Source organism: Cydia amplana, chromosome 13 (assembly GCF_948474715.1).
Source record: "Cydia amplana chromosome 13, ilCydAmpl1.1, whole genome shotgun sequence".
NCBI classification, from domain to species: domain Eukaryota; kingdom Metazoa; phylum Arthropoda; class Insecta; order Lepidoptera; family Tortricidae; genus Cydia; species Cydia amplana.
The window spans coordinates 13,354,667-13,378,735 of record NC_086081.1 but is presented as its reverse complement, the minus strand read 5'-3'; the positions used below and the strand labels follow the sequence as shown (position 1 = coordinate 13,378,735).

Here is a 24,069-nt window from a genome sequence, read left to right as displayed (position 1 = left end):
AGATACCGTTCGAATCGACTACCTTTGGCACGAAGTTGGAATAACACTAGCTTTTGTCCACTACTAGGTAGCGATTCGTAATAAACATGCTTGTTATTTATAAGGTCCCTTCTCCACTGGCAGTGCGATGCGCTTAGCATTCCCTACTTTTTTTAGTCTTTGAGGATAATGTGGGGTTGGCCGGTAGAAGTATTTTACAGATGGCGCCAGCGTAGATTTTACCTGACAGCCCTACGAGTAGTGTCAAATTCTCCTCTGAACCCTATGAATAGTGTCAAAAACCTGATCAGTGCACCAGGCCAAGTGAGGAAGTATCTCCTCCATACAGAAGACCATAGGTAACCATTAAACAATTCTGTAGGTAGGTTTTTGTGTACTTATTGTTATGTTCCTGATGGTGGATAAGTATATAAGGTTCCCAGAGCGCATCAAGATGCAGTGTTAATTGGACGCAATAGACGCTGAGGAGGTTGGCTTTGTCCCACTTTAAATTATTATCGTCTGGACGTCTAGTCTAGTGAAACTAACCGTGAACTGTTAAGCGTAACTACTCCAAAAATAAATTTAATAAGTATATTTTATACATACATCTACTTAAGTTATTTTTAATGGCTGCCCGTGTACTCCAAGCTTTAGCCGATGATTTCTCGGAAACCTTACCACACTTTATCGCTCTTGAAAACAATACCATCTCTGTTTGAAGTGTTCTGAGTAGAGAGATCCAGTTGCACTCATACCGGATGTCTAGTGTGACAAAATGTGGGCTGTGGATAAACGTAAACACCTACTGGTTAAGTATACCTGCAATTTAAATTATATAAGTACCTAATACGCTTCGCTAATATTGATGTGCGGTCTTTTTTGACGTAGGTAAAGCATCTATAGAAATAGGTTGGTATAGGTAGTAACTACCTACTGTAGTCTAGCTAGTCAGTGGTTCCTAACCTTTTCAGTCCGGTTACCCCTATGGCTAACTAGGGAACCTGATTTTACCCCTCCTCCCAATGGTAATAAAAAAATAAAACGTGTACGTTTGTTGTATTGTTAAATTAGGTTAGCTTATTACCCCCGTAAAATACCAGTTTTACCCCCACGGGGGTAATTACCCCCAGGTTAGGAACCACTGAGCTAGGAAGTCCTTTCCTGGTTGTTTTTAGGTTTACAATCGGCGGCGGCGCTTGTTGGGTGGCGCTGCAGTTGAGTTTTCAAATAATCAAATCATCAATGTACTTCTTTGAAGCGACGGGGCCGTTTTTGAAGAAATGATGAGCTGGACCCTGAGTTCGTTCGCCCCAAACTAAACTCGAACCTTACTGGAAGAAATCCCTTATATACCTAGGGAGTAGGGACAAAGTTCGCCTGTGTACCTACCTAATTAAATTTCTGTAAATTGCGTTTCGGCATGTGCTATGTAGGTACCTACTTTATACAAGACGCCTAGGAGTAGCCTTGATGCTGACTGTACAATAAAGAGATTACTACTACCTGCCTAGGTACAATTAAGTACACATAGCAGGTGACTTATAAATTAAATTAGTGCATAATTAGTGCTACGCTCAGTCGACAAATACATAAAAAAAATCAGATCCACGAAACAGGAGAATTATAGTTTGTCAAAGGACTGTCTCATTTCAAACATAGACAGAGAGAATCATACTATCTTTGTCTTACGCTAGTACTAGCACCCAAAAGAAAAGGACGAGTATAGTTTTTTGTTCTTATTTACTGACATATTGGTTTGACCAACTATATTTCCGTAACTATAAACTTATAAACTTGAACTAAACGCACCCGACGTAGCTGTCATTGCTGTCAATTTCAAAATCTAAAAAAAAAACAAATAACCTCTCTTGTCACTCTTGTTCATTTGCTAAATTTGCTTCACTGCGTTTGCTTGTTGTTGACATTATAATATTATATTGTGTGCGACGTTGATATAACTTATTTTTGTGTTTACGAAACGAACGCTTGAAGGCCGTTGGCAAACCGTTGAACTGAGCTGCCAAACTGATGCTACCGGTGAGTTGCACAATCATCTGTCAACTGTACTTTCATTGCAATTGCATTTATTTGAGTGAGCCTTTATTTGTACCCTTCCCTTCTAACTAAATATATAAGTAATTGTTTTAAATTGATATTAACAAGAACATTCAAATATGCATTTGCAATCAAATGGGTTCATTTGATTACAAATGCGCATTAGGTACATATTTTTTGTTGGTTTTTGTTGGTTTGCTCAGTGGCGGATTTACAGTCTTTGCCGCCATAGGCCCAGGTCCTGTAGTAAGCACTAGCCGGCCCATTCTCAGCACCCATCATATAGACTGCCGCCCTAAATATCTGGCTGCTCTAGGCCCGGGCCTACTCGGCCTTAGACCAAATCCGCCACTGGTTTGGCTACTATGTTTTATTCTTGAGTATTATTGATTACTTGTGGTTGAGTAGTTATTAAGTACGTACAGTAAGCATCTAATAGATAGTGACCGTCAAAGCAGGCCAAACTTTTGTTACCATAGAATTAAGGATGTGTTGCAACTTGCAATATATTTGGCCACTTTGACTATCTATTTGCTGCTGACTTAACTTGGTTTATAGTTTTTATAGAAATGTAATGAAGGTTATGAAGGCGAATGACTCTGGATACAGGCATTATCAGTTATTTCAACTGCCTGCCTGCTAATAAATAAATAAATAAAATAAAAAAAAAACATTGTAAAGAAACCGGCATAATATCATTGTTGCACTTGTAAGTTCTGCTATTTGATCTGTCACACTTTGTAGAAAGAACACCTTTAGGAGTGTTCTCAGGGTTTTCCATATTATGTCGTAATATAAAAGCGCAGTGATGGCATGTGACCATGGCCGGCAAAACCTTTGCATTTTTGAGAATCAATAAATGAAAGCATTATTTTCATCACACTTGCTGATATTCCATTTGGCAGTAGCGGGAGTTATAACCCATTTTATTCTTTAGGGTGTTAAGGACTTGATTTTCTGTGTAAATGTGATAAAAAATATTGCATTTAACATGAGTGATATTGAAATTTGGAACTCAAATCGTTAAAATCCACTGCCTTTTGAGCATTGTCATTATTGTCCATACGGCTCATCTCTTTCTAATAAGTCTTGGTTTTTCAGGTAGTAATGTTAGACATACTCTAACTCAGAACAAAAGGGCTTAATAGATAGATAGATAGATAGAATGTTAGTCCTGCAGGTTGTATTCATTCATCAAGTATATATGTATTCCATTTTTAGATGGAGGAGGAGAATGCGGCTCCGGGGGAGGGGGAGGAGGGTAGCGCAGCGCTACATGCCCGCTTAGTAGCGCTCGTGCGCACCGCCGGCGGCGAGCCGGTGAGTACCAACGACCACAGAACAAGTAGAATGGCGATGCGAGCAGGGTACGTGTCGCCGCCGGTTATGAGCAAACGCTCGCATGCTAGTACTCGCCCGCGCTGACCGAAAAACGTAAACATGCCTTTTGCGCCACAATAACGTTCAGATTAAGAAGCCAGACATCAAATCTGTCTAAAGGAGTCGTATCCATTCACCAGGCACACAAGTTTTTACTACTGTTGCGCGAGAAATGTGGAAATGTGGAGAGGAACGAGCGGCGACACCGGTTCCGATACTAACTGCGCGCGATAGCCGTTCTAACCTCTTTAATATGTTCTGTGCCAACGACAGAGGAACTAGTGCAGCATATAGAGTTGGGGATTGGGTTATAATTGAAATAAATTATTTGAACACTTGGACCTGGTTGCCGTTGTTGTTGAAAGTTCAAAAGTACTCAGAACTTTATAAATAGTCACATATTTTTGCACTATTATTTTTAATCATATAAGAACCTAAAAAAATTAGGAGATGTGTGATGTGAAGCTGTATATATGTGTGCTGATGTGTATGTTAATTTATACAAAGTTCATGATGATGAATTGTACTCGTATTGACATTTAGTTAAAAGTAACTCATGTAACTATTCAGTCCCATCAATTGAAATCAAGACTGCCTTAATTACTCCTACTACTAGGCGGAAAGCATAGTAAAATCACACACTCAATTATTTTGATAGACTAAATGTTAAAACTTGATTATTTTGATAGACTCATTAAGACTCTTTTACTTGCACTAGACGTAGCATTAACGAAATGTGTACCCAGGAGGGGCGCGTGGGCGTGTGGATGGAGCACTCGTACGCGCGCGCCAAGAGCGGCGCCGCCGTACGCGAGCTGCTCGCGCGGCCCGCGCCCGCGCCCGCGCCCGCCGACCTGCCGCTCGACGTCGGCGCGCCCGGGGACTGCGACCCGGCCCCAGACACACAGGGTGAGTTTACATTATAAAATGCAGCCCGAGATACACTTGTAAGTTTTATTTACGTAAAGCTATTTGTTAGAAAGCGATAATGATATTCTTCTCTCATTCTGTAGAATAGCTGTGACCCTACTTAAGTAAGTAAAACTTACAAGTGTATCTTGGGCCTTACAGATGGGATTACTCTGAAACATACCTATACTTACTTTACTTATGGTGTTTCGGTACTGGTTACAACTGGTTACAGTATTCTGTTCTTAGTAGTAAGTCTTGATGATGGCAATACGCTAATGTCGATAGTCAGAATTGTCAGACACTTTTTAACATTCATTTTGAAAGCTTTAATCAGTTTTCATTTTGTACAATAGCCTAGATCAGGGGTCACCAAATGGCGGACCGCGGTCCGGATTCGGACCGCCGACCTATATTATTTTGTTACTTCACTATCGTTACATAGTATAAAACAAAGTCGATCCCGCTGTCTGTCTGTATGTATGCTTAGATCTTTAAAACTACGCAACGGATTTTGTTGCGGTTTGTTTTAATAGATATAGAGTGACCCGAGTGATTCAAGAGGAAGGTTTATGTATAATTTGTTAACCCGTGCAAAGCCAGGGTGGGTCGCTAGTAGGTTATATAGGTTATAGGTATTCGCGGGCTTGGTTTCCGCAACTCGACGTCATATTATTGCGCCTATTTTGCGTGATGGGTTGGCGGCCTATTCCTGCCAACCCAGCTCTACCAGGAAGCCTAGCAGACCCTTGACGTTGCCGACGACTTCTGGGAGCGACCCCGGTGAGCCGAGGTGTTGTGCCCGGTATTCTGCCACCCCTGGGCATTCGAGAATGACGTGGGCGGCTGTCTCCTCTGCCTCCATGCACGCCCTGCAGAGGGGGCTATCTGTAACACGTAGGGTTAGTAGGTGTTTGTTAAATGAGGCGTGGCCGGTTATGGCCCCAGCTATAAGCCGGAGCTGTGGTCTCTTCAGCTGTCGCAGCCTCCTTGACAGATTGGGGTTGAGTGTCGGGAGGGCTTCCTTCGCCTACCTGCAGGTGCCTAGGTTAGACCAGTATTGTTGGTGTTTTACCTTGGTGTTATGTCGCAGCATGTTCCGGAGCCAGGCAAATGGCAGAGGTAGAATTGGCTCAGGTCCTGCCACCTTCAGTTCCGAGCCACCTCTCGCCAGGATGTCGGCTGCATCGTTACCTCGTGAGTTGCTGTGTCCTTTAATCCACTGCAGAGTTACGCCATTGGTGGTACATACCTCTGACAGAGCTTTGTGGCATTCGTAAATTAGCCCTGAAGTGAGAGTATAACTTTGTAGGGCTTGTAGTACTGATCGACTATCAGAGAGTATGCGGATGGGGTAGTCCATTACTTCCCTTGAGACGATTGCGTGTGCTGCCATTATGATGCCCATACATTCCGCCTGGAAGACTGTGTTATGGGCACCAAGTGGTGTTGAGATGTGTATGTTTAGGTCCTCTGAGAAAACCCCAGCGCCAGTGCCTGACCTTGTCTTTGATCCGTCCGTGAAGATTCTCAGCTCTCTTGGGTTGAGTCCTTCATGGGGTTCTTCATGTAATTGTATTTTGTATTTCTTGTCGAAGACGAACTGCTTGGGTATCCTGTCAGTCACCGCTTCTATAAGCGGTTCCCTACCTATGGCCTCGTAGAGGATTTCGGTGTGTGGCACCCTAGGCGGTCTCCAGAGATTAGATTTTTTAAGACGTACCGCCGCAGCTAGCGCTTCCTGTTGTATAAAGAGGTGCAGCGGCGGCAGGCCCAGTAAGGCTTCCAGGGCCGCGGTTGGTGTTGTCCTCATGCAGCCCGTTGTCGCCATACAGGCCAGCCTCTGGAGTCGTTGTAGTTTAGCCTCAACTGTGGATAGTTTGGTGCGTGGCCACCATACTATCGCTCCGTAGCTTATTATTGGTCTTATTACTGCCTGGTAAAGCCATAGAGTTAACCTGGGAGTTAATCCCCAGGTTCTACCCACCATTCTACGACATTGCCAGAACGCGACTGTAGCTTTATCAATTTTGCCATTTAAGTGATTACTCCAATTTAGCTTGTTGTCAAGTATTACCCCTAAATACTTTACCTCTGCAGATAGTTGAAGTTCTGTATTGAACAGTTTGGGAAGGCGGTAGTTTCCCAAATTGCGTTTGTTGGTGAACATTACCAGCTCCGTCTTGTGGGGATTGACTGTGAGTTCGTTGTTGATGCACCAGCGCTCCACGATGGCTATTGCAGAGCGGGTAACGTCGCATACCGTACCTGTGTGGTTGCCGCTCGTTAGTATCACTATATCGTCAGCATAGCCGATTGTGTAGTAGTGATTGTTGTTTAGCGTTGTGATTAGGTCGTTCACTACTAGGTTCCATAGAAGTGGTGATAGAACGCCCCCTTGGGGGCATCCCTTTGCCACTGATGCCTGCTGTGTCTCGCCTGTCCCAAGTTTTATGACCCTCTGGCTCAACATGTTGTTTATCCACTGGATCATAACTGTATTCGCTCCATGTCTTACCAGTGCTGCTGCAATGCTGCTGAACCTAGTCCTGTCGAAGGCCCCTTCTATATCTATAAAGGTTCCTAAGCACATGGACCTGCTTTTAATCGCCATCTCAATTTTGCTTACCACTGCATGTAGTGCCGATTCTGTAGACTTGCCAGGGCTGTAGGCATGTTGGTTGGGATGTAGGGGCACGTTACTCAGCACCCTCTCCCTCAGATACCTGTCGCACAACCTCTCCAAGGTTTTAAGCATGAAGGAGGTCAGGCTGATGGGCCTAAAGGATTTGGGATCCGAGTAGTCGCTTTTACCTGGTTTCGGTATGAAGATGACTTTGACCTCTCTCCACCGCTTCGGCACGTACCTATGAGCCAGACAGGCGCGCAGGACGGTGGTCAGCTTCAAAGTGAGATGCCTGCCGCCCCATTTAAGTAGCGCAGGGAAGATCCCGTCCATTCCTGGAGATTTGAAGGAGTCAAAGCTGTTTATGGCCCACTGCGTGCGCTGTGGGCTGATTACCTCGTGTGTCTGCAGCCACTCGTCCTCCGACGGAGTGGTCTCCTCCTCCTCCTCCCAACTTACTGGGTGCGATATCACGCAGTCCGGGAAGTGAGTTTGCACCAGGACCCGTTCCGCCTCCTCCGGTGAGTTGGTGAGAGAGTTGTCAGGCTTCCGCAGGGATCCCAAGGTTATGGTTGAGTTGTTGGAGAGGACCTTCCTTACCCTGTTAGCCTGCATGGTGGTCTCAATGTCTGTACAGAATTTGCGCCAGGAGTTTGTGCTTCTGTACCTGAGACGTTTCTTGTACTTGGCCTTTGTGGACTTGTAGCTATCCCAGTCCTCATCAGTGCCAGTGTTCATAGCTCTGTTTAGTTGTCTCCTCATCTTGCCCCTGAGTCTCTCCAGCTCAGGTCCCCACCAGTTGCTCTTCCTTCCACTTCTTGTTGATGGGGTAGTTAAGGGACATGCCTGATGGTAGCAATCCAGGATGGTGTTTGTGAGGGTGCTTACCTGTTCTTCTATTTCAGCTGTGCCTACTATCTTCAGGGGACCCTCCTGCTGTTCCAGTATTGTGTTTAAACGCAGGGTATAGAGGTCGCGATTGGTCCTGCGTGGGTCCCTTCTAGGCACTGCTGTAAGTGTATTTACCTGAATGTCGAATCGAATCCACCTATGGTCTGAGCACGACACCTCCTCCGATACATGCCAACCTGAGATGTGTTTCGATGCTTCCTCGGATGCTAGGGTCAGGTCAATGATTGTCCTGCTGCGTCTGTTTATGAATGTCGGTTCCGAACCTGTGTTACGTAAGGAGGTTGAGGTTTGTAGTAAATAGGTACTCGACAAGCTTCTTACCTCTCTCGTTACCTGTTTCCATGCCCCATAGGGGGTGATGAGCGTTCGAGTCGGTTGCCACGATGAGTTCGAGCCCCTCCTCTTCGCAGTAGTTGACCAGCCTTGTCATGTCATGCGGTGGTGGGTCGTCCGCCTCCGGCATGTACACGGAGGCTACGACCATCTCCTGCAGGCTGGTGTCTTGCGCGCCGTGCAGCCTTATGGCGCACACGTCTCTAGAACAGAAGCTCGTTAGAGGTTGCACATGTATATCTTTAGTTGTGTATATGCAGGCCCGGGGGTTGTCCGGACCCGAGTAGACTGTCAGCTTACCTCCTAAGTTGCGGAGACCGCAGACAGAGCCCCTTCTGACCCACGGCTCCTGGATCAGAATTACGGCTGTTGTGTTGACCTCCAACCACTTCCGGATCTGTGCCGTCGCCGTTTCGCTGTGGTGGAGGTTGGCTTGGAGGAATTTACCAATTGGCAAAGGGGGTTCCTCCACCAGGATCACCCTCCTCCGCCGACATCGGCTCCTCCTCCCCCTTGCCGATGGCCAGCTTACCCAGCCCCTGCGCGCACTCCCCTTCACTCTCCGAGGAGTCACGAAGAAGTTCTTCTTCGTCCTTCTCGGGGACGGAAGGAGATTGCGCTGGGGCTTGCGACTCAGGCTCCTGGACTTCGTCCATAGGTGCCTGTGTCGCCGAGTGAGTGTCCATGGGCTCGGCAGGTGTATCGGCTGCGCCATCGATGGCGACAGTGCTGCTGGGGGGCGGCTGCTCCCTGAATTTGCCCCGTGACCCCTCAAACTTCACGTACACCGAGCCCAGCATAAAGCCGAGCCGGCGTCCGCGGTTTACTAGGGGCTGCACGACTGTCTCCGGCACACTGATGACAGCGAACGTCTCCGTTCCCTGCACCTCTCGCCGGTTGAGCAGCCAGCGGTCTATTTCCGCCCACGGGTTCTGATACCGGAGAGCTCGGCCTACCTCGCCGAAGTCCTCCCAGACACCCGGGAACAGGATACCGCAGCGTACCCTTTTGGGTACCTCGCTCTGGCGCTTGACTACCACCTTCTCCCCCTTGTCGAGGGTGATGGTAGCCACGCTGCGCTTGAGCCATGCCAGTGTGGCCTGATCCTCGCACCACAACCTGAGGGAGCCATTCGCCCATGTGGGCTTGCCCCTGAAGATTGGGCCTGCGGGAAGGCTTGCAGTGGGCTGTCTGGCTTCCTGCGAGAGCAGGGCCAGCAGCTGCCTCTGGACCTCATCCGACTGCTGCGAGGTCAGGTGTCCCGAGGTGGCAGTGGTCACCGCCACCAGCAGGTCAGCCTTTGCAGCCTCTGCATATTCGGCAAGGGTGGTTTCTCCAGGCGGTCCAGTCCTCTGCCTCTTAGGCTCGCCTCTGGGAGATATGGTCTCGTCCAGACGGGCCCTCTTGGCAGAGGCCCGGGCACCCTGTTTACTCTCCCCCTTAGTCCTGGCCTTCGCCCTCTTTTCATGGGGAGGGGCACGGTTCGCTGCTGTTGGACCAGCTGCTGCCTGCGCCTGGCCCTTCCCAGGGGCGCCTTGTTGTGGCGCCGGGGCGGTGTTGTCGAGAGCACCTAGTCTCTCTCTGCGCCTCCGTCGCTGCTTCCTGTTAAGCTTATGCGGCTTAGCCGCAGCTGTAACAGGGGGAGGCGGGGGTACAGGAGTTTCCACCCGTTTATCGGGCTTCCACTTCCGCGCCTTCCTGGACACCTGAATGGTCCATCCCGCCTCCAGCTGAGCAGAAACGGGGTCCAGCGCTGGTTCCATCACTGGGGTCTGCTCCGCGGCAGGGGGTTTTCCCCCTGGCGGAACAGCACCCGTTGATGTCCCCGGTGTTGGCAGTAGGGCCTGGGTACGCTGTGGTACCGGGCCTACTGGTCTGGGCGTCAGCGCAGCAGGTTTCCGTGCCTTCGGTTTCCCGGCGGCTCTTCCCCCTGCTGCGGGCTGCCCCTTGCGAGGCGGTGCTGTCGAGACAGCGCCGCCCCGCCGGTGTGTGTTGTGTGTGTGTCTGTTTTGTGGGGGCACTGTCGAGACGGCGCCCCTTTGCGTAGTGTTATTTGTCGGAACTGTCAGGACAGCTCCGTGTGTAGTGGTGCCTGGCAGGGTTGCTTGAGCCTCCCTGTAGGCACGTGTTGAGGAGGGGGGAACTGTCGAGACAGCTCCTTCTCCGTGTTGTGTTGTGTGTTGTGTGTGTGTGGAGGTTACCGGAACAGCCGAAACTGCCCCGTTTCCCTCCGGTGTTGAGGTACCTTCCGGTACCCGCGGGGTTTGGGATCTTATTTCATCCATGTTGTTTTTTTTTGTGTTGTTTCACCTCTCGAGCTTCCCACCCTCCATGGAGCCCGCACCTTTGGGGATGTCACTTAGGACACCAGGATTACCCAAGAGGTATAGGTGTGTTGAGGTGGGACTCATGCGCGACATCGGGAGCTGCAGACACGTGGCTGAGAGAGACGATCCTATCTCCCCCAGTGGTTCCACGCGCCCTTGCCCCGTCAGCATGGCCGAGCCCCTGGCATCCTCCCAGAGGACGCCCCTCCCCACACCTCGCCTGCGGACCGTACCACCTCGACCGTACGGGACGCGTGTCCAATACCCTGCAGTGGCTAGTTGCAGGGCCACCGTTTCGCCGGAAATTCGGACCAAAAAGGACATATTGGCCTACAGGGGATAACTAACCCCGACCCCCTGCAGGCCTCGGCCCCCAGGACTCCTGCATCCCCGCTTACGGCGCTCTACTGCGCAGGACTTACGCAGGCAGGTGAGTGTAGTCCGCCTAAGTCACCTACACCTTAGGCGGAACCGGGAGGTCCGCATAGCATAGCTAGCAATATGATCGAAATCTTATTGCTAGCCATGTCATACAGACACTCCAGAGTGTGTCATACCCCGCTCGGGTTTTTAGGTCCTCACGGGTTATGACGGAGGTCCGCTTAGTATAGCTAGCAAATTGACCTAAGTCATTTTGCTAGCTATGCCGTGCGGACTCTCCAAAATGTGTCATATCCCACTCGGGTTTTTAGGTCCTCATGGGTTATGACGGAGGTCCGCATAGCGTAGCTAGCAATTTAATCGAGATCATATTGCTAGCCACGCCGTACAGGACTCTCCAGAGTGTGTCGTACTCCACTCGGGTTTTTAGGTCCTCATGGGTTACGACGTCGCCTTCATACTCAGCTACTGGTGGTCCGGGGCAGATGGAATGTGCGACGCCCGACCGACCACCAGCATTACCAGGGTGTACGACCCACCCCACAAGTGGGATGGGTTCGTCCATGGCCTGCGGCGGCAGAGCCATAGACGACGGGGACGTGTATGATAGACTTGAGGGGGTAGGCATTGTGAGCCCAGCGTCGCACACCTGAACTACGTACCTACCCCCACCTACACCCCAAAAACTGGGTCGCTAGTATTTAATAAACTCAAGTAGATATGGACCGCGGTGGTCATTTTATTTTCAAAACCGGACTCTTGAGGAAACTTAATGGCGACCCCTAGCCTAGTTGCTTAGGCTTACACATGATAATAATAATGATCTCTTGCAGAACCCGACGCTGTTGACCCAGAGTGGGAAGCGCGCGTGCTGGCGTTAGCACCGAGCGCGATGCACGCCCGAGCCGCGCGCGCCGCGCTAGAGGCGCTCGGGGCCTTCCGCCTCGCGCGCCTCGCCTCAGCCGGCCACGCCGACGCGAGTATAAAGAGAGACCAGGCGCGAACCGCTTCGAGAGCTGTGCGGCGGGCATTAGCGCCGTTGTGGGCGGCTCCTAACGGTATGTTGTGTACTATTTCCTTTCGCCTCGCCTCAGCCGGCCACGCCGACGCGAGTATAAAGAGAGACCAGGCGCGAACCGCTTCGAGAGCTGTGCGGCGGGCATTAGCGCCGTTGTGGGCGGCTCCCAATGGTATGTTGTGTACTATTTCCTTTCGCCTCACTTCAGCCGGCCACGCCGACGCGAGTATAAAGAGAGACCAGGCGCGAACCGCTTCGAGAGCTGTGCGGCGGGCATTAGCGCCGTTGTGGGCGGCTCCTAACGGTATGTTGTGTACTATTTCCTTTCGCCTCGCCTCAGCCGGCCACGCCGACGCGAGTATAAAGAGAGACCAGGCGCGAACCGCTTCGAGAGCTGTGCGGCGGGCATTAGCGCCGTTGTGGGCGGCTCCTAACGGTATGTTGTGTACTATTTCCTTTCGCCTCGCCTCAGCCGGCCACGCCGACGCGAGTATAAAGAGAGACCAGGCGCGAACCGCTTCGAGAGCTGTGCGGCGGGCATTAGCGCCGTTGTGGGCGGCTCCTAACGGTATGTTGTGTACTATTTCCTTTCGCCTCGCCTCAGCCGGCCACGCCGACGCGAGTATAAAGAGAGACCAGGCGCGAACCGCTTCGAGAGCTGTGCGGCGGGCATTAGCGCCGTTGTGGGCGGCTCCCAATGGTATGTTGTGTACTATTTCCTTTCGCCTCACTTCAGCCGGCCACGCCGACGCGAGTATAAAGAGAGACCAGGCGCGAACCGCTTCGAGAGCTGTGCGGCGGGCATTAGCGCCGTTGTGGGCGGCTCCTAACGGTATGTTGTGTACTATTTCCTTTCGCCTCGCCTCAGCCGGCCACGCCGACGCGAGTATAAAGAGAGACCAGGCGCGAACCGCTTCGAGAGCTGTGCGGCGGGCATTAGCGCCGTTGTGGGCGGCTCGCAACGGTATTGTACAACGGGACTTAATCGCGTATATAAAAGTTTTAAGATTTACGTCCGACGTTTCGAGGACGGCGTTGTCCCCGTGGTCTCGGAGAAGACTGGCTTAAGTTGACATCAGCATCTTGACATCACCGCGCGAGTTTTTCGAACTACCCGCACTTGGTCTTGTTTATCAACTTGAACGTTATGCGCACTAGGGAACCAACCCCAACGATATGTTGTATTGTATCTATTGCACATCTATTGCCTTTCGCCTCGCTTCAGCCGGCCACGCTGATCAATCGTTTATGGATCAATACAGATTGAAAAGTTATCGTACTTATCGTACCTAATGACAGATGAACGAAAAGTAAGACATTTCTATACAGGAGGGTATGTAACTTAAATAATTTTTTCTACTCCCGTACTTTTATTTGTCCTTTAAAGGGTCGTACACACACCTTTAAACCCCTATCTTATAGTTGTCAAGACAAGTCTTTAGTCTATTCCCCAAAAAAGTATTTGTGCATACATGCAGTATCTTTTTGGCACTTTTATGATACTTCGTGTAATCACCACTTAAAAAATATTGTAAGAAATACATTGTTGCCAACCTAATTTTAATTGTCATCTCTGACAGATGAGTGAACCATAGACATGTTTTTTTTGTTTCATTCATTCTTTTCCCGCCCGTACCCTCCAATTTTTGCTACTTCTTGAATGAAAAATATTTGTTAAATTTACAATTTCATTTCAAAGTAAGTGCTTGGTCGTAGAAAAAGTATTGTATGCAACGTTGTTTAACTGAGTCAAAAAATACTCATGGCGTCTTTATTAACAATTTTCGGCTTCGCCTCAAATTGTTACTCACGCCACTCGCCTTTTTTGACCTCTCTTAAACAACGGTTGCATAAAATACTATAAGGTTCGATTGGCGTTTTCTATAAACGATTGTTCCTTGACTAGTCATGATCTGCAACCTATAGTCATTTGGAACATCATCGTAGGCGGCAGCGGCGTAGCGCCATGGCTGCACGGCGCCATCTTGGCGCACGGCAGCCACTGGGCGGCGGCGCTGTGGCGCGAGCTGACCGGCGAGTGGCGGCGCTCGCTGCCGCGGTTGGCGGCGCGCCTGCTGCCGGCGCCCGCCGCGCCGCCGCGCGACCCGCTGGCGCGCGTGGGGCCGCCCGTCGACAAGGACGTGCCAGGTATAGTCTGACTCAAACTACAAACAATAGATAGAGAGAATCATACTGTCTTTGTCTTACGCCAGTTGTAGCACCCAAAGGAAAGGAATTAGTATAGTGCGTTTTTTGTTCTTATTTATTGAATTTGCCATGTATAACTATATGTCGGAGCGAGACACCAGAAAGACGTATTGCAGCATTACAGTTCATAGTTAGACGCCTGTATAAAGTCGATTAGCAATGTTTGGCTACGTATTATTTGCTTGTAACGTAATAATAAAGTTGCGTAGTGAGTAACGCCACCATCTATTGGCGTATTGTTGAACTAAGATGACAGGTAGAAGGCTTTGGAACGTCAAGAGGTGTATCTTGAGTGAACGTAGGCACGAACTGGCTTTTTTGTCGTTATGTTGGTAGACTGGTCAGGCAGGTTTACCAACTTGAATTGGAGGCGTGAGCGGTTGGCTCCGCCGCTGGAACTGGCTTCCTTCCTCTTGATCAGACCGCGCTAGAGATCGGACGTTAGCCAAGCTCGTGCCTAATTCGCTACGTTCCTGAAGGCTTATACCTGAAGGATTATTCTGAAAGCTTATAGATTCTCACGTTCTTTAACCGTTTAACTAAGTGTTTTATTCCAAGTGTTATTTTGATTTCTTAATGTGCCATTAGAAGCTTACTTTTGTAAAATAAAGATTTGAACGATTTCATGTGATCTTTTTATTTTAAATTAAATAATTTTGGATCTAAATAGTGATTGGTCGTTTTGATTATTTAGTACTGAAATATAGTAGGCACTAGTATGGTTAACGAGTCTGAATGTTTATTTCATGCGTTGGTAGCATACCTACTATTTTGGCACAATTAGCGTTTCCCCCTTTCTCCCTCTTCGACATATATATTATCAATTATTATTGTTCACCAGGCCCCTGGCTAGTGTGGATATGCGCGCGCGGCGAGGACCGCTGGGCTCGGCGCCTGCGCGCGCTCCTGCACGTGCGCGTGATATGCGGCGACGCGCCCGGGCCCGGGCCCGGCGCCGGCCCGGGGCCCAGCACCGGGCCCGAGGCCTGGTGCTCCGCGCTCATGGGCGCCGCGCGGGCCGCGCTGCTCGACGTGCTAGCTGAAGCCGGGTATGTGTTATACAACTATTACACGTGTGCACAAAATCTAATACCTTTAAACGAGCAATTCTTGTTTATTTATTTATATATATATATATATATTTCGGGGATCTCGGAAACGGCTCTAACGATTTCGGTGAAATTTGCTATATGGGGGTTTTTGGGGGCGAAAAATCGATCTGCGCGTTTTCCCAGAGATAAGACCTAGTCTTATCTCTGGGAAAACGCGCATTCTCGAGTATTTTTATGTTTTCCGAGCGAAGCTCGGTCACCCAGATATTAAATAATAATAATACCTACAGAAGATTCACTCTTTAACCAAACACGTCTATTACGACAAATATGACCGCTAGGTGGCTCAAGTGGGAGGAGGCGGCCGTTTCGTAGCGGAGCACGGCATCTACTATGGCTGGACGCCAAAATTGGTGTGGGCTGCATGTAATTGTAGGTACTTGTAGCGACGCGACGAAATCGCGAAATGAGACACACCTGACGTGATATGCGGGGACTCGACCGGTCCCGGGCGACTATAAGTTTAAGGCCTGAGTGGACGCTCGAGTTGAGCGTGCAGCGGGGCGGGGCGTGCGGCGTGCATGTTAAACAAATGCAAGCGTATAGGAGCGGCCTTAGTGCACGCTGCTCACATCAATAGGGATGATGACACATGTTGAATTTTATAACAAAATTTAGTAAAATAGATAGCAAACGAGCAATTTATCACAATAATGTGGATATTAAAATAAAATATTGAAAAATTACAAAAATACAGGACCTGAAAGTTTCAAAATTTAAGTTTTTTTTTAACTTCCAAAAACGATAAACGTAAGGGTACCATTCGATTCCTTACATTTAATCCAAAAAAATATTGTACAGCAACTATATATATAAACGCAATATTTCACCGACAAAAACGCAATTTTCTTGTTTTGTCCATACTACAAGATGGGCGATGACGTCACGGCCGTTGGCCGTTTTGTATAGGGCGTTTCGCGAGTGAAGTGCGACTGTCGGCCTTTGACTACAATTTCTGACTTTTGTGTTACTTTAATGCAATGGGTCCCATATAGACATTTGATCCTAAAAGCAAACCCGATCGATTGATACCATAAAAAAAATTAGTAATGTAGCCTATTGTAGGTACTTGTAGCGACGCGACGAAATCGCGGAGCGAGTCACGCCTCACGCGCGTGATATGCGGGGACTCGACCGGTCCCGGGCGACTATAAGTTTAAGGCCCGAGTGGACGCTCGAAGCGGAGCGTTCGGCGGGGCGGGCAGCGTGGCGTCGGGCTAGCAAGTGATGTGAGCAGCGTGCACTAAGGCCGCTCCTATACGCTTGCATTTGTTTAACATGCACGCCGCACGCCCCGCCCCGCTGTACGCCCAACTCGAGCGTCCACTCAAGCGGGCATTACATTATACAATTTGCAGAGCGCTAATTAAGTGTTGCTAGGCGAGATAAAAAAGAGCTTGTTTATTACACTACACTAGCTAGCGACGCTAGTTAGTGTCTTATTTTTATTTCGGCAGTGATCATCGTTCGAATCGAACCGCATCTTCCGAACAGAGCTAGTATATCATGGCACCATCAAAACATCAAAAAGTTGGCATTGTTTTAACACTGTTGTCTAGTTCAATTTTCACGAATAAAAATCTTTAATTGTAATCTTTATGTTTTTTATCCCATAAAAATGGCATGTCTTTATAAAGTTCAATCGTGTTTAGCGGTACTTCCTTTTCCTTAGTCTGCGGCTTCGGTCATTTTGAACTGAAATACAATAAATACAACATCCATACGTTCGAGTGCGTCGGTGGCGTGCCGACAACTAACCTTGCACAGTAAGCGCTAAGCGCGCTAAAACCATTTACACTATGCGTTCTAGTGCGCTAGTTAGCGCTAGTGCGCACTAGATTGGGTCACTAACTGGCTAGCTGCCTTTACACTATGCTAAATTAGTAGCGCAGCTAGCGTTCTGCAAATTGTATAATGTGATGCCCGCTTCAGGCCTTACACTGTTCCCTTGTGTCAGGTCGCACCCGGTGGTGGCGGGCGGCTGGGGCGCGGGGGCGGCGCTGTGCGGCGCGCTGCTGGCGGGGGGCGCGGGGGACGCGGCGCTGGCGCGGGTGCGCGCGCTGGCGCTGCTGGCGCCGCCGCTGCTCACAGTAACTGTTCCCTTGTGGCAGGTCGCACCCGGTGGTGGCGGGCGGCTGGGGCGCGGGGGCGGCGCTGTGCGGCGCGCTGCTGGCGGGGGGCGCGGGGGACGCGGCGCTGGCGCGGGTGCGCGCGCTGGCGCTGCTGGCGCCGCCGCTGCTCACAGTAACTGTTCCCTTGTGGCAGGTCGCACCCGGTGGTGGCGGGCGGCTGGGGCGCGGGGGCGGCGCTGTGCGGCGCGCTGCTGGCGGGGGGCGCGGGGGACGCGGCGCTGGCGCGGGTGCGCGCGCTGGCGCTGCTGGCGCCGCCGCTGCTCACAGTAACTGTTCCCTTGTGGCAGGTCGCACCCGGTGGTGGCGGGCGGCTGGGGCGCGGGGGCGGCGCTGTGCGGCGCGCTGCTGGCGGGGGGCGCGGGGGACGCGGCGCTGGCGCGGGTGCGCGCGCTGGCGCTGCTGGCGCCGCCGCTGCTCACCGCCGAGGGCGAGGCCACGCATCTCAACCGGACCGAGGTACCCACTAGTGTACCTACTTCATTCCTTATTAGACCGTACCCTAAACAAACCGCTTCACTGTTTGGCGAAACATTGATTTAGGTACTTTCTTGTCAATGAAATTCAGATTTTTTTTAAAATAATAATACTTTATTTTGCATGTAGTTCACAACTGCTTACAAATAATAAATGATACGAGGTGAACTTATCATTGTAAATTACTTGTACACATAAGTTTTTAAGGTAAATGCAATGAAACATTGAGTAGGCGCCATCTAATCCCCGTACTAGTAAAAACTGTATCACGGTGAAACAGGATCCCCCTTATCGTTATTTATATTAATGTGTAATTATTAACCCTTTAACCGCCAGAGTCTGATAGACATTACATATCCAGCTCATTTCGCCACGGTCTGATAAATAAGACGAAGATCTGATTTGGTTTTTACAGAACATTTATAACTCCCGTAACTATGCCAACCTTACTCTGCCTGGTAGAATTACTGTCGGTCGCGACACGAGCACGCTCGATCAAAAATTGCTGGCGGTTAAAAGGTTAAGGCCCACTTGCACCATCCCACTAAACTGGGGTTAAGTGATTAAAACTTTAACCGAGTGTCAAATTGTACTGGTAACTATGGTAACTCCAGGTTTACCCGGTTAACCCCGGGTTAGTGAAATGGTGCAAGTGGGCCTAAAGCTTTGGATTCCTCCGAAAACGGTGCCGTCATATTACGGCCGCTATATAGCGTTGACTGACGTCACTAGAACGTTGTCTATGTAAACAAGATGGCGCGGTTTCCTAGACGGCGTTACGTTACGTTGATTGTCAACGTAACGTAAGATGACGGCCGTCATGACCTTGTCGATAGTTTCGTGAACGTTTTATTAGATAGCGGTGACGCCATTTTGAATAAATGACACGAGATTTAAATAAATGATTCCGTACTACGATTATTTTCCTCTTCTGATGATATTTCATCCTCCAAGTAAATTATAGATGATCAAGCAAATCTTGTCAGTAGGAAAAGGCGCGAAATTCAAATTTTCTATGGGACGTTATCCCATCGCGCCTACATTTTTCAAATTTGCCGCTTTGACCTTGGTGGATGACGGTGTGTTATGACGCCGTGGTACTTTCCACATGTCGCCACCGTAAAGACGGCCGTCTTTTGCTGCCGCTATATGACGGCCGTCATATCACGGCACCGTTTTCGGAGGAATCCAAAGCTTAAGCCTTACATCAACATTAATTTGTATCAGCTGGATCTCCCCCTGCTGGTGGTGGCGGGCAGCGCGGGCGCGACGTGCCCGCGCAGCCTGGCGTGCGAGCTGGCGGCGGGCGGCGGCGCGGCGCGGCGCGTGCTGGCGGTGCGCGGCGCCGACGACGCGCTGCGGCTGCCCGCGCGGCTGCGGCGCCGGCTAGTGCCGCAGCACGCGCTCGACGCTGCCGTCGCGGTGAGGCTTGGACACTTTTTAGGGTTCCGTAGCCAAATGGCAAAAAACGGAACCCTTATAGATTCGTCATGTCTGTCTGTCCGTCTGTCCGTCTGTCTGTCCGTCCGTATGTCACAGCCACTTTTCTCCGAAACTATAAGAACTATACTGTTGAAACTTGGTAAGTAGATGTATTCTGTAAACCGCATTAAGATTTTCACACATAAATAGAAAAATAAAACAATAAATTTTTGGGGTTCCCCATACTTCGAACTGAAACTCAAAAATTTTTTTTTCATCAAACCCATACGTGTGGGGTATCTATGGATAGGTCTTCAAAAATGATATTGAGGTTTCTAATATCACTTTTTTCTAAACTGAATAGTTTGCGCGAGAGACACTTCCAAAGTGGTAAAATGTGTGTCCCCCCCCCCTTTAACTTCTAAAATAAGAGAATGATAAAACTAAAAAAAAATATATGATGTACATTACCATGTCAACTTCCACCGAAAATTGGTTTGAACGAGATCTAGTAAGTAGTTTTTTTTTTATACGTCATAAATCGCCTAAATACGGAACCCTTCATGGGCGAGTCCGACTCGCACTTGGCCGCTTTTTCTTTCGTATATGACCTCTATTTCAGTTTACAATTTATACAGTCATCATCTCCTAACCGTTTTCGGCCACAGCGACTGCTTTCTACCGTTGAGAGCGTCGCTGGTACTCTCAGGTGACTGACATAGTCAATCTTTACAGCAAATGTGCGGCCACACTCGCTGCAGGTCGGCACCCCTCCGACGTAATTATATAGCCACAGGTGGTCTGGCGTTTAACTCGTCACGCTTAGTGTCGAGTTCTGTGCGTCGCCCGGCTTCAAATTCACGCACGCGCGTCTGCACTGTATGCCTCCACTGTAGACGGTCACCAACTAGTGCCTCCCATGTTGTTTGCTCTATATGAGCTCTCTTCATATACCACACATCTTTGAACCGCAGAAACGACCGTATAATATGACCTTTGTTTCATTTTACAATATATAGAGTAACGTTTCTGCTTCTAATCTAAATATATTTTTATAAAATTCATTCCTAGTAATTTATATCCATACGTATATTCCGAAAGGAAATACGCTAGGCGAATATTACACTTATTTGTATATTAACTCATGTTCATGTCATGCAGGAGGAGGTGGCACGCTGGGCGCTGACGGCCGCCGAAGGCGATGCGCTGCGCCGACCTGCCAGGAAAAGTACGCAGCTTTGTGACATTACAACTATCTATAGCAGTCTTGTGATTGGCGGGGTCGCCATGTAACGGAATTTGAAGGAACAATTAAAGTAACTGAGGGAAAAAGCAGGCAAACGTGTGAAATATCAAATAAAGAATGTTTTTACCGAAATTATTAATATTCACTGAACACACATGGGTAATTTTTCATAAAGAATTTGTAAACTCTACAGGCGCGGGTGCGGGTGAAGTGGTCGAGGAGCGACACACGTCGATGCAGAAGTGAGTTATTACTATATTATAATACCTATTAAAGTGAGGGACGCTTAAGTTCTGGTTTCCTCCGAAAGCGGTGCCGTCATATAGCGGTGAATGACGTCACTAGAACGGTGTCTATGTAAACCAAATGGCGCGGTTTCCTAGAGGACGGTGATTGACACCGTAACGTAAAAAAGCGGTGCCGCCATTTGCATGACGGCCGTCATGACAGTGTCGATAGTTTCGTGAACGTTTTATTAGATAGCGGTGAAGCCATTTTGTACTAAAATCTAAAATGCACCTTTTGTACCACGAGATTTGAATAAATGATCTTCCGTACTACGATTATTTTCCTCTTCTGATGATATTTCATCCTCCAAGTAAATTATTAAAGCTAAATCAAGGTCGTCCATTTTCTCTCCTGGATACGTTTCGTTTGACCTTGGTGGCTGACGGTGTGTTATGACGCCGTGGTATAGTTTGTAGCTTTCTAATAGAGCCCGATGGCTAATCCTATTGTGTATTGTTAAGTAAAACCACTCGTGCCACGTGCCACAACCACCTGCATAAAAAATCGCTCGTTCACTTTACCCAGGTAATTGAATTACAACTCCTATGGACGTATACTTTCTGTGGAAAGTACGACATGTGTGTCGTCACCGTAAAGACGGCCGTCTTTTTGCGGCCGCTATATGACGTGCTTTCGGAGGAATCCAAAGCAAGCACGAAGGATTTCGTACATTGATCTGATGATATCGGCGATAACGGTCAATATTGCCACTGTGCGAGCGAGAAACCAATATAATTAGGTATAACTACGATGACCAATGAAATCGCCTATTATTATTGATTGTTTACATTAAAATTTCTGTTCGTATATAATTATTTTGAATATAAGCAGAATATGGAATGTAGGTAAACTTAGCCCATTTCTTGTATAGCAGGTGTTGTGCTTGCTTACTACTTATAGGATTTTTAAGAATGAATAAAAATGACACGAATAGTCTCTGCTGTCTCTCTAGAGTCTAGACTATATGGTTTATTACAATAGACAGTATTGTATGTTATAATCGAAGTATTTTTGCAGTGCCCGCGGCTTGATACGCGAGATAGAGCCTGCCGCTGGTAAGTGTCCATCCTACAATTTATTTTATTTATTTAGAAACAAACAGTCTCGTATTGCTACATTGGATACAATTGCATTTAGTAATATTGTAGACTTACAGTTTCCTTAATTGAATTATATAAACCTAAACATTAAAATATGAAAGTACATAAGAATTATGAATTATCTATATAAATCAAACATACTTAAACGGTGTATTAATGAACAGTGCCAGAAAACTTGAAAGTTATGTAGATGTAATAACACTAATAACAATTATAATGCCTGTTGAATACATTGTAAAGATAATAGTTTGAAATTAGATAGTGTTTCATGAAAAATATCTACATTTTGAAACTTTTCATCATAAAGCCTGCACGCTCTCCTAATGAAACCGTGTTTTGCATATGAAGTACGACTACGGGGGACATGAAGGAGGGGTTTTTTTTATACAACAAAAATGATCTAAAATTTTTTGTACGATTGTAATTAAAATACAAGGTTAACATTTGATTTGATGTAAATGGTAGTATCCGTAGAGAGCGCGCGCCCCGTGCCCCGCGGGCCGCGCCGCTCGCTCGCGGCCGTCCCGCCGCCGCCGCCGACGCCGACGCCGACGCCGACGACGCCGACGCCGACGCCGACGCCGATCAACGCCGAGCCCGCCGTGGACGAGCTGGACATCATGCAGCTGCCCATCGTGTTCGCCGACGACGAGCCCGCCCCCGCCCCGCCCCTTCAGCGACACGGTGAGACACCACACCACTCGATGATGACTTAGTGTAAGGCCTGAGTGGACGCTCGAAGCGGAGCGTTCGGCGGGGCGTGCAGCGTGACGTCGAGCTCCCAAGTGATGTGAGCAGCGTGCACTAAGGCCGCTCCTATACGCTTGCATTTGTTTAACATGCACGCCGCACGCCCCGCCCCGCTGCACGCCCAACTCGAGCGTCCACTCAGGCCTTACACTTATGATAGAATCGGAAGAAATAATAGAATCATAGACTAGGAATCCTCTAGACGGAGTTTAGAGCAATTATTTCATGAAAACGATGCTGCCAAAAAGACTGGGGTGCGGGGGACGAGGTGAGCGAGTCCCGTGCCGTGATTGGTCCGTTCAAAACGGCACGGGATTCTGACACTTTGACTCGAAGATGGAGTAAAACTACCGTATATTTGCGGCAGAGGGGGTAGCGCTACTATGCTCAGTCTAGAGGATGTCTTGTCTATGAATAGAATAGACCGCTTCTAACAAAAAAATTAAGCTCCCACAGATCGCATTTGACACTTTCTTTACTTTAGAGTCTTTAGACCATTTCTGCCTATAGCTAAAATTTACACGCTCACACTACGCTTACGTTGCATTTTTCTGCTGTTTCATAATACAATGTAAATAATTAATTTACAGTACATATGGTGCTACTTTCCCGAACTAGTGCGGGAAATAGCACTTTCCGTGCGTATGTCGAAAGTTTAAAGTGTCATGTACTGTAAAAGTTTGTACGATACACGTGCGAATACGTAATTCGCAACTCATGTCGATTTAAAACACTCCCTTTGGTCGTGTTTTAAATTATCGCCACTCGTTTCGAATTTCCTCTTTTCCGCACTTGTATCGTAAATGACTATATTGTAATTGTAATGTAATTTATCCCAATTTCTCCACAATGACATTTGCCACTTTATTTAGTATTATTCATATATATATATTTAGTTCATAAGTTATTTATTTGTCTTTTTACTGTCTTTATCAATGAAATAAAGGGCTATGCGTCAAAATTGTCCCAAAACCAACAGAGTTGAGAGTTAGGTCATTAGATAGATATTTCTCTGTACCTCATTTCGTTCTATAGGCACCACGCGGAATTCCATTGCAAAACTGAAATACTGGTATTTTAGTCTAAATGTCGTCACCCTTATTACCTAGGCAATAGAGTCCACGGCCGCCGAGCGCGGCAAATCATTCAGTGTGCTCACCCGGCGGTGCGCGAACATTTACCCTGCAGCAATTAATTGACTTACTTGGATCCTATTGCCTAGGTAATAAGGGTGACGACATTTTGGCTAAAATACCAATATCTCAGTTCTGCAATGGAATTCCGCTTGGTGCCCATAGAACGAAATGAAGTACAGAGAAATACCTATCCCACCAAAAACATTTTCATGTAAAATGTTGCCAAGACGAAACCATAATGCTCGCACTGACAAAAAGTTATCAGATATCTTGTAGAG

At 48.2% G+C, this 24,069-nt stretch overlaps 2 protein-coding genes across 2 annotated transcripts in view; one reads left to right on the top strand and one right to left on the bottom strand.

Annotated features, from left to right (window-relative positions):
• The window catches only part of LOC134653594 (large ribosomal subunit protein uL14m), a 313,686-nt gene that overhangs the window by 160,566 nt on the left and 129,051 nt on the right, over positions 1-24,069 (bottom strand). The gene's annotated exons all lie outside the window — the stretch shown is intronic.
• On the top strand, positions 1,885-22,621 carry LOC134653726 (uncharacterized). Its single transcript, XM_063509121.1, has 14 exons — positions 1,885-2,019; positions 3,259-3,357; positions 4,164-4,326; positions 11,739-12,887; positions 13,871-14,071; positions 14,973-15,180; positions 17,201-17,323; positions 17,355-17,576; positions 17,663-17,831; positions 19,077-19,271; positions 20,433-20,499; positions 20,711-20,759; positions 21,823-21,860; positions 22,371-22,621. Exons 1-14 carry the CDS (start codon positions 2,011-2,013, stop codon positions 22,619-22,621), a joined length of 2,943 nt encoding a protein of 980 aa, XP_063365191.1. The 5' UTR covers positions 1,885-2,010.

What these genes read in the sequence shown, in the direction of transcription:
- LOC134653726 (XM_063509121.1), top strand. An exon ending in CGCATCTCAACCGGACCGAG is followed by an intron (nt 17,832 to 19,076) that starts GTACCCACTAGT and finishes AATTTGTATCAG; the next exon opens with CTGGATCTCCCCCTGCTGGT. An exon ending in CGACACACGTCGATGCAGAA is followed by an intron (nt 20,760 to 21,822) that starts GTGAGTTATTAC and finishes GTATTTTTGCAG; the next exon opens with TGCCCGCGGCTTGATACGCG.